This window comes from Sycon ciliatum, chromosome 1 (genome assembly GCF_964019385.1).
Source record: "Sycon ciliatum chromosome 1, ocSycCili1.1, whole genome shotgun sequence".
NCBI classification, from domain to species: Eukaryota; Metazoa; Porifera; class Calcarea; order Leucosolenida; family Sycettidae; genus Sycon; species Sycon ciliatum.
Window position 1 is genome coordinate 84,903,787 of NC_088643.1, and position 11,147 is coordinate 84,914,933.

The 11,147-nt window shown below is 47.2% G+C and overlaps 2 protein-coding genes across 2 annotated transcripts; one reads left to right on the forward strand and one right to left on the reverse strand.

Moving 5' to 3' along the window:
* Positions 1-419: 419 nt before the first annotated feature.
* Positions 420-8,549, reverse strand: LOC135806003 (hydroxyacyl-thioester dehydratase type 2, mitochondrial-like). The gene is made up of 4 exons (XM_065320130.1): positions 8,084-8,549; positions 2,058-2,140; positions 1,372-1,472; positions 420-813 (listed from the first exon to the last, which is right to left on the reverse strand). The coding sequence occupies exons 1-4, from the start codon at positions 8,398-8,400 to the stop codon at positions 769-771; spliced, it is 546 nt and encodes a 181-aa protein (XP_065176202.1). The 5' UTR covers positions 8,401-8,549; the 3' UTR covers positions 420-768.
* Positions 8,550-8,696: 147 nt separating this feature from the next.
* On the forward strand, positions 8,697-11,147 carry LOC135806004 (DIS3-like exonuclease 2). The gene has a single exon (XM_065320131.1). It carries the CDS (start codon positions 8,755-8,757, stop codon positions 11,059-11,061), a length of 2,307 nt encoding a protein of 768 aa, XP_065176203.1. The 5' UTR covers positions 8,697-8,754; the 3' UTR covers positions 11,062-11,147.

Sequence of the window (11,147 nt, forward strand, 5' to 3'; positions counted from 1 at the left end):
GCCAGGCCGGATTTATGAAGTCAGAGAGGTAGACTTTGTATGGGAGTAGTAGATGGGGAAATTTCAGTATTTTGGCTCTCCATTGCCCCAAAGAAATCGGATCTTTTTCAAACTTCGGTATGGGACACATGGCACCATACCGGTATCCCAACTCAGGGTATATTCTAGGACGAATTTCCAACCGGTTACGGTCCAATGAAGAGTCGGGGGGGGGGGGGGGTGCGGGGGTCCCCCCGGAAATTTTTTCAAAATACAACCCAAATATGGCACTCGACAGCAATTTAACAGATTTCTTGTTGATGGAGTGTAGCAAACCGTACAAACTCGTGACCCTAGTACCAGCTCACGCGGCTTCGCTGGAAGTATCCGTCGAGAAAAAAGCGTTTGACCATTCACAGCTCCATTCACCCACAGAAAAGTACGGGCGGTTGGAACTGATTCGTAACTTTTCAACCGGTCGCCAACAATTCCAACCGGTCGAAAAATGGTTGGGGCGGTTCTAGAAAATTCCCTGCAACTGGAAAAAAATCTAGTATGAAATTCATTGTTGCAGAGAAACAAGAAAGAAATTGGTTTTTCCCCATCTACTCCGTATCCACCTGTACGAAGATTATGAAAGAGATAGAAAGCCGATTCCAGCGGCCAAGTAATTAAAAATTGAGATAATTATTTGTGATGTTGGTGACTTCGTGGGGCACAAAGGATGAAGCCAGCCAGCCTTGAGTCATGATGAAAAGTATGTTTCGCCAAGGAACGGGCTACTTTCTTTCAAGTCTTCGTACACTTGACCACAGCTTCTCCATGCAACACAACCTGTACCAGTTGTTAAAAAAACACAAAGCGAGAAGAGGAACACAACAGACCGTGCTATGAGGGGCAACACCTGCTACTGCCAAACTTAGTTCACACCACACTGCCAGCACTATGGTCCTATGGAGTCACACAAACTCATACCGGTATGTCTCCATGACCAATACTGGCCGCGCAGCCGGCCATAAGGATTCACAGCATGTGGATGTAAATGATATGTCTACATCAGCTTATGTCAGTTGTGAGAACAGCTTTATGTGAAATGCTGGTGGTGGTTGTGCCATTGCCATCATCATCACCGCCGTATCATTACTGGTGCTTGGGAGCACCAGCAAGGCTACCTTCCCACCAGATTTGACTTGTCCTGAACTGGAGATTATTTATCCTTTGTTCTGCAGTTTGTGACATTCTAGCAGAGTGAATATATCTACGGTACCAGCATATTTACATCAAGAGTAACTAAGCTCGAGGGAGTTGTCAAAATACAACCCCATGGTGAAAACAGTGCACTATGCTACTGGGACCCAACGCATGCCAAAGTAACAGACCCCATCAGCATACCTTGTCACGTTCAACCGCGGTGCAAATAGTCTCGATGATAGCGAGGCTTTTCCTCCTCTCCTTTACGCGGACGACACCGAGAACTTCCTCATCGATGAACACTTTGATGATGGCAAGAACGGAGAACAGACATGTGAAGACATAGAAATCCGTCAGAAGCTACACAATGTCACGCATCCTGAACTTATGGAGCCTATCCCGGGTGATGCACAGGTACCCCTGTAGTGCACAGCGTAGAATGTATCCTGGTGCATGTACTACATACATTATGTGAGGGAAGGGAGGGGATTTTAATTTGTTATGCTACCTGTGCATATGCCATGTGCAGCTACTCGCGATGGTCGACAAGGCCTGTACTATTGGATCTGTCTTTGCTTCACAAACTTGTAAAAAAGCATGTGCATGCAGCAGTTTAGGCAAGAGATTACAGAAAAACTTCGAAGGATCCGATTTTTCAAGAAAGAAAGGTATTAAGGTACCATATTTTATGTGATCATGATCATTCTTGACAGATGTCAAGCACATCATTCTGTGTTGTTCACGGTCTTGTGTTTACTACAGGACTTTGCAGATAGAAAGGTTGAAATAAGAACCATCCATTCAAAAAAATCCTTTGGCAAATCATGGAGTGAACAAGAACAATAGTCTCTCTCCCCCGCCAGTAACCTCCTTGCTTATAGCCCTACCGGGAGCGGTGAAGTGCAATGTTTGCGACACATATATTGAACCCGTTCCAGGCATCCGTGTGCCTAGCAAGGCAGAAATCATGCTGCAGAACCAGCAACAAAAGGGTGAACAACAACACACACACACACCTCAGACCTCAGACATGCCCATCGCGGAAGTGATTATAGCGAACAGCTATGTTAGACATAGCAACTTGTGCTGGGATTACACCATTCAACAGCGCACGCACACACACACACACACACACACACACACACACACACACACACACACACACACACACACACACACCTCAGACCTCAGACCTGCCCATCGCAGAAGCAATGATAGCGAACAGCTATGTTAGACATAGCAACTAGTGCTGGGATTACACCATTCACACACACACACACACACACACACACACACACACACACACACACACACACACACACACACACACACACACACACACACACACACACACACACACACACACACACACACACACACACACACACACACACACACACACACACACACACACACACACACACACACACACACACACACACACACACACACACACACACACACACACACACACACACACACACACACACACACACACACACACACACACACACACACACACACACACACACACACACACACACACACACACACACACACACACACACACACACACACACACACACACACACACACACACACACACACACACACACACACACACACACACACACACACACACACACACACACACACACACACACACACACACACACACACACACACACACACACACACACACACACACACACACACACACACACACACACACACACACACACACACACACACACACACACACACACACACACACACACACACACACACACACACACACACACACACACACACACACACACACACACACACACACACACACACACACACACACACACACACACACACACACACACACACACACACACACACACACACACACACACACACACACACACACACACACACACACACACACACACACACACACACACACACACACACACACACACACACACACACACACACACACACACACACACACACACACACACACACACACACACACACACACACACACACACACACACACACACACACACACACACACACACACACACACACACACACACACACACACACACACACACACACACACACACACACACACACACACACACACACACACACACACACACACACACACACACACACACACACACACACACACACACACACACACACACACACACACACACACACACACACACACACACACACACACACACACACACACACACACACACACACACACACACACACACACACACACACACACACACACACACACACACACACACACACACACACACACACACACACACACACACACACACACACACACACACACACACACACACACACACACACACACACACACACACACACACACACACACACACACACACACACACACACACACACACACACACACACACACACACACACACACACACACACACACACACACACACACACACACACACACACACACACACACACACACACACACACACACACACACACACACACACACACACACACACACACACACACACACACACACACACACACACACACACACACACACACACACACACACACACACACACACACACACACACACACACACACACACACACACACACACACACACACACACACACACACACACACACACACACACACACACACACACACACACACACACACACACACACACACACACACACACACACACACACACACACACACACACACACACACACACACACACACACACACACACACACACACACACACACACACACACACACACACACACACACACACACACACACACACACACATATTTGGAACCTAACTTGACACGCTTAGCAGCCAGACACCAATGATTGGTGTCTGGCTGCTAAGCGTGTCACTGAGTAAAGACTCTACCAAAGAGTGCTGCGAAGTCTACACGGACCCCCTTGAGAGCTGGGAAAACTATGTGCAGTTATGCTACCATCAGGGCGTTCAGTCAAAAAGAGCTGTCTGCGGACATCTACCCGCTTCTATCGACCCCCAGGGTATTCAACTGTTTTTTTAACAGGTACAAGTGTACTAGTATTCTGTAAATGCATCGTAAAAATCCTCGGTTGTCATCCTCTGAAATTCGCTTGCTCCGGCCGACCCCATTCACTACACCAGTTGTTGTAGATACTGTGAATCGCCCAATACTGGCATCACTTAACTTTCCTGATGTCTCAGACCCAGCGAGTTTACGATGGCAAATGTTCATGGAACACTGTGGTCACACATACACATACACCCACTGTTGAAGTTTGATTTCACCCTGGTGAATATTCGCAATACACTCTTCTCGTGAAAATAGCGACTACTAATACTTCGCAAACACTCGGCAATTCAGTACATGTATTGGCATAAATTCCTCCATGCTGTTTCTGATACAGATCTTGCCAGTGAAGGTCGTAAGAATACAGAATGGCTAGAACTAACTTGTGAATGGCACTATTTCATACAGCGAGTAACTGTGAAATGAAGAAGCGCGCTTCAGTGCTTTTCCAGTCAAGTAGTTAATGTAATAGTGATGTGTGTATGTGTGTGCGTGTGTGTGTGTGTGTGTGTGTGTGGTGGTGGTGGTGGTGGTGTGTTTGTGCGTGTGTGTGTGTGTGTATGTGTGTATCGTCTTCGCTAGCTCGGTCATATTGCCAGGATGGATTCCGACCATCTTTCCAAGCAGGTCCCCTTCGGGGAACTTCCACCGCGACGCCCCAGTCATGGCCCCAGGAAGAGATGGCGTGCAGCCGCTAGATCTGATTTGGCCGTGACGGGGTTCCCGGAAGGGGACTGGTACGATGTGGCGCAAGACAGGGCAGAGTGGAGGAATATGTCCCCTTGCCGTCCTCCTCATCCTCGAGAGTCAGCGTAGAGTTTTTTTTAAGTGTATGTGTGGACAAAGAACATTTCGCCGGGTGGGTGACTTGATGCATGACTCCCTTTATTGCTCAGCTCGCATGCGATCATTGCACTAGCGATGGGCGTCCAAGGTCCAAGGTGTGTATGTCTGTGGATAAGTGTGTGTGTCTGTGTGTGTGTGTGTGTGTCTGTGTGTGTGTGTGTGTCTGTGTGTGTGTCTGTGCACTCCCTTATCCACACATAATCCTCATCTGGACCATCTCGACTCCCCTCCCCTGTGCTCCGCTGTATGCCCCTTACCGGCACTCCACTGTACCAGTTTTACAAGTACATACGCCAAGTAGCTATTACCAAAGGCTCACACAGCCTTTGCAATATTTAGGCTGCGTTCGTTTTTAGCTACCTAGTAGAGTAAAGTAGAGCAACTCTACCAATAGCGGTGAAAGGTAGAGATAAGTGCACAAGCGCTGGTCTAGTAGTTTCACGATCTGTGCAAAAAATTCAATATAGGTGGAAGTACAGTGCGTATCGGTTATAGCGTGGTCGTGTAAAAGAATATACTGCCTACAAGAATGAACTCTCATGTATTCATAATCATAACATGGGTTTCAAGTGCACTTTTATTCTTACAAGCAATTTTATCGTACAGTAGAATATATTGGTCCTAAGAATGGACTTTGTGTAGCGAAACATGCCAGATTAGTACAAAGTATATCGCCTGTAGTAATAACATCCGTCCAATGCAGACCGTATCTGACTCGTGTTGGGTCGTAGTGCTGCAGGTTCAACTACATGTATTGTGGTCATGAAACTCATGTAATGTTGCATAGCTACATGGTAAGACTATGACCAGCCGCATGCACAGTAGCACTACATTGCATGTACGATGATCTATTCTTCCTGCCTCTGTGCACATGCACATGATATGGCACACTTGATTTATCGTGCGTAAGAAATATTGGAAATAAGAATAGAAAGTCGTTTTTCAAACACCCACGCTATAACCGATACCTACTGTACTCACTTTCATTTCTGCAGGCTTCCCAACTGTATGGAGTTATGGACAACTCCCTGATTTTGTTAGAAATCCCGTACCTCTGCCAACTTCTACCAGCCTCAAACCTGGTTAGAACCGGTAGAGAAAAGTAGAATTTACTCTTTTTAGTAGAAAAAACCCGAGCACATCTACCGAATGCAGTACAATGGCGCTCGCTGAAATCTGACCCCCCCCCCCAAAAAAAGTTCAAAACTGGTGCTAGACTCGTTTTCAGAAGGCGTGTGTATACATGTGTGTACACGGTCAAGTCTATTACAACACGAAGCGTGACGAAATCCTGAGAATGAGCCGTGACGGAGGCGTATATGGATATATCATGTGGAGTTGCATGCTCTGATCTGGGGAAGCATCATCTGACTGTATGTAGTATTGTACTGTTGCTGGTGTTACCCAGTTGCATACAGCCATAAATATATCTGTACAGGTGATTATATTATTTTTTATTATTTATACAAAAGAGAAAGACCAAGGAACTACAAGTTACGCTGTGATTGTTTAGTAATTGGTGGTGTTAGTGGACAGTATAGCGTAACTTGTAGTTCCTTGGTCTTTCTCTCTTCTTTTTTTTTAATTATTTTTTATTCTTCTTTTACTAGGGAATTCCCAACAGGCGTCAGGTGATCGTTGTGACATCTTCATGGCACGACATGCATCATACCAAGGCTGTGTTTACGTGAGAAATTTCAACCCGGGTCGAGTTCAGCCCGGGTTGAAAGTCTGTACGATAGACAAAAATAGGTGAGCGTTTACATGAAGACAGTTGACCCGGGTCAAATACTGATATGCCGCCAAAAGTCCACTTCTACAGTCCTGTATGGTCACGTGAATCCTTTCGCGCGAAATTTGCATGTGCAGTGCCGTTCAAACCTGGCGCGAGATAAGCGGGATTCACAGAAGCTTTTTTGCGATGCGACACGCGATGCGACGCGATCTGCGATGGATGCGTGCGATGCGAACTCGCGAAATACCATTCACAGAAGAAGTCAGCGATGCGACAAAGTTTTGCTGATTTGGGTACGTCACCATGATATTCGCGCGGTTTGACAAAACTTGTAAAAATTTATAGGCAACTCTTGCACCTTTGTACAACTTTGCTGTAGAAAAGGTCAAAATCGTACACCAAATCGCTTGTCGCATCGCATCGCATCGCAAAAGTTGAGCCAAGCTCAACTTCTGCGATGGCCCTGTTGCGGCAGTTGCGTGGGGTCCGCGATGGTTGCGATTTGGGGATTTCCCGGTTTCGCGGCTGTTGCATCGCGTGTCGCATCGCAAAAAAGCTTCTGTGAATCCCGCTTGAAGCGGGATTCACAGAAGCTTTTTTTGCGATGCGACACGCGATGCGACGCGATCTGCGACGGACGCGTGCGATGCGAACTCGCGAAATACCATTCACAGAAGAAGTCAGTGATGCGACAAAATCTTGCTGATTTGGCTACGTCACCATGATATTGGCGCAGTTTGATACAACTTGTACAAATTTATAGGCAACTCTTGAACCTTTGTACAACTTTGCTGTAGAAAAGGTCAAAATCGTACGCCAAATCGCTTGTCGCATCGCATCGCATCGCAAAAGTTGAGCCAAGCTCAACTTCTGCGATGGCCTGCGATGGCCCAGTTGCGTGGGGTGCGACATGGCTGCGATTTGGGGTTTTCCCGGTTTCGCGCCTGTCGCATCGCAAAAAAGCTTCTGTGAATCCCGCTTTACGCACAGAAGTACGTAGTACGATATCTTTGACCCGGGTTGATTTCAATTGAAATCAACCCGGGTCAAGCGCAATGCGTCATGTAAACGCGCCATTCATTTTGTGCACATGGCGGGTTGAAATCTGACCCGGGTTGAAACGCCTCATGTAAACACAGCCCAAGAGTACATAATCCCCTATTGATCATACTTTTGAAAATGTGCAACTGACAACCCACCTGTGCACCAAAAGACCATGAACTATGCGCTGTCCGAATCGCGTGTCCTTCGCATAATTGTCATCCAGATGCAGAGGGTTTGTGTCCCCGGACAATACTGCGAATGCGTCCACGTCTGCCGCGGAAAATGAACGCCTCGCCTCCGCCTCATCTCCCACTGCACACGTTCCACTTCCTGCTGCTTTGTTTGTAATATTGCTACAGCGACGAACGAATGCAGGACACGCCACTGTCAACAAAAATTTTGGTTCAGCTGAAGAGAAGCAGCAAAGTGTAGATCTACAAGTACGAAGATAAATCTGTCTAGACCACATCATTGGCTTATCAATATGCTACTTGTTGGGTTCAAAGTGAAGAAAGCAAGGCTCCCAAGGCACAGGACGTCGACGGTCGACGGGAGCGCTCGATCGAGCATTGAATGATTGTATTTCGAGCATACATGTACAATCAAGAGTGCATAATGATAAACAGTTTATGGACTCTTGGTACAATGATCGATTATGTACATAATGCAATCACAATTATTTCGTTTTTTTACGCTTCGCGTTTTCGAACGTGCACGTACGTAACGTTGCGTGCTGAAAGCATTATTTTTCAAGGACAAATTCAAAATATCATCGCAAAGTTTCAAATCTGAAGTGAAGAAGAGAGAACGCAGTATAGTATTAGTAATGTTGAGGCTTGTTGTTTCCCGATGCCTTAGGCGGCCGTTGGGAAAGTCGACTGTTGTCCGATGTGCATCAGGGTTTACGGGCATAGACCTTCCCCTAACGCCCCGGGCTCCTGATACTCGGACGAGCCAACAGCAGGCGTCGCCCTCGGAGCACGTTCAGCAGCTTACCCAGCAGCCTGCTCGGCAGCCTCGTCCAAATGCTCAGCAAGGACGCAAACTTGAATTAAAACTCTCGGAAAGTTACACTCCTCATCTGACAGCAGGAGAAGTTGAAGAGGGTCTGAAAGATGGATCTTTATTTGTTGGCAAATTCCGCATCAATGCGAAGAATTATCAGCATGGCTTTGTCCCTGATCCCAGTGGAGGTCCTGATATTATGTTTGAGGGAATGTATTCCAGGAATCGAGCTTTTGACGGTGATGAAGTGGTGTATAGCCTGCAACCCCGGCACAGATGGAAGATGCAAGGACACGGAGTGTCGGGTACGGTGGTAGATGCAGATTTGACCTCGATACGAATGCAGAAGACAGCCGAAGTGAAAGCCATTCACAAAGAGGTTGGATCCAGGTTTGCAGCATGCCGAGTCAAGTTGTATGAATTGGCCCTTGGCATTGTGCTGTTTTCACCGAGAGACCATCGCAAACCACGTATCATTGTTCCTCTGAACAAGCTGCCGGTTGATTTCCGGCAAAAATTCTCTGCTTACAGGAAGAAGCTGTTTTCAGTGGAAATAGCAGCATGGGGAGAGGACGCTGTGTTTGCGCAGGGACAACTATCAGAGATTATTGGTGAGGCTGGTAGCATTGAGGCTGAAGAAGCCGCACTTCTCCTGGAAGAAGGTCTAGATTATCCACCATTTTCGGAGGAGATTGAGGCGGAAGTTGCGAGTATGTCTGCGGAGATTACTAAGGAAGAGCTGAAAACAAGGAGAGACATCAGACAAGCAACTGTGTTTGCCATTGATCCAGCAGACTCCAAAGATGCTGATGATGCGATTCACTGGAAACCGCTGAGAGGGAAGAAGTACGAGGTTGGCGTTCATATTGCTGATGTATCTTACTACGTCGCCCCAGACGGTCACATTGATAGACGTGCCTCGGAGCAGTGCTTTACACATTATCTAGCATCTCGGGCCCTTCACATGTTACCGCCGCAACTCAGCGAGGATCTGTGCAGTTTACGACATGCTGTGGATCGGCGAGCTTTGTCCTGTATTTTCACTCTGAACCACAAGCATGAGATCGTTGACACGTGGATAGGGCCCACTGCTATACATGGCAAGGGGAAACTGAGCTATGATGAAGCTGACGAGATTCTAGAGACTGGGACTGTTCCTGACTTTGCTGCCGTCGATGGTTGTCAAGATGACATTGTCAAATCCCTCAAACACCTGGAGATTTTCACCAATAAGCTGAAGAAGGGGCGTGAGGAACATGGCTGTGTTGACATCCGAGCGGCAGGTGGTAAAGAGCTCAAGTTTATCATGGGTGAGGACAACGAACCGATCAGCTGCTACAAGAAACGTAACTTTCGATCAGGAGTGTTGATTGAAGAGCTCATGCTTCTTGCTAACCAAACTGTTGCCAAGTTCCTGGTCGCCAAGCAGCCAGATGCTGCCGTCTTTCGTACGCAGACGGCGCCACAGCCGTCGAAGTTAAATCAGTTTGAAGAATTTTGTTCGGAAGTTGATGGTGTTCAGATACCATCAAGTTGGGACCATACATCAGCATCAGCATTCCTGTCCAGCTTGAAAGGCATGCGCATTGAGCCAGTCATCTGTGAGCGTCTTGTCAGGTCAATGGAACGTGCTGATTACCAGACGTTTGCATCCGGTGCGAAGAAAGACAAGGAGGAGCAGGATGTGAGTCACTTTGCATTGAATATGACCCACTACACTCACTTCACGTCGCCGATTCGCCGCTACCCTGACCTAATTGCTCACCGTCAGGTACGCGACAGTCTTGCTGGCATCGAATGGAGTGCGGCCAAGGACTTGGTGGCACAAGTTGAGAAATCGACGGCTCAGGAGAAGCGTGCTGACACTGCTAGCCAGAACAGCGTTAGTCTCTTCTTTGGCGCCTACATCAGACACGTGAAGGAGATCACAACCACTGCCATTGTTGTCGAACCGTTGCCACGCAAGCTTGTTGTTTACCTAGAGCAGTTCGGCACATCAACTGACATTTTCCTTGATAACACATCCCTGTCTGCAGATTCATTCAGTAGATTTCAGGTGCTTGATGTCTGCCTATGCCATGCTCCAGTCGATGATGACCCCCTTTTCTACAAGGTCACTGTTGCGTAGAACCAGCTGGCCTGGCCTACAAGATTATTATTAGCGTGGTTTTTTTTCATTCTTGTATCCACTATGATCCTGTATTGGTCTCACGA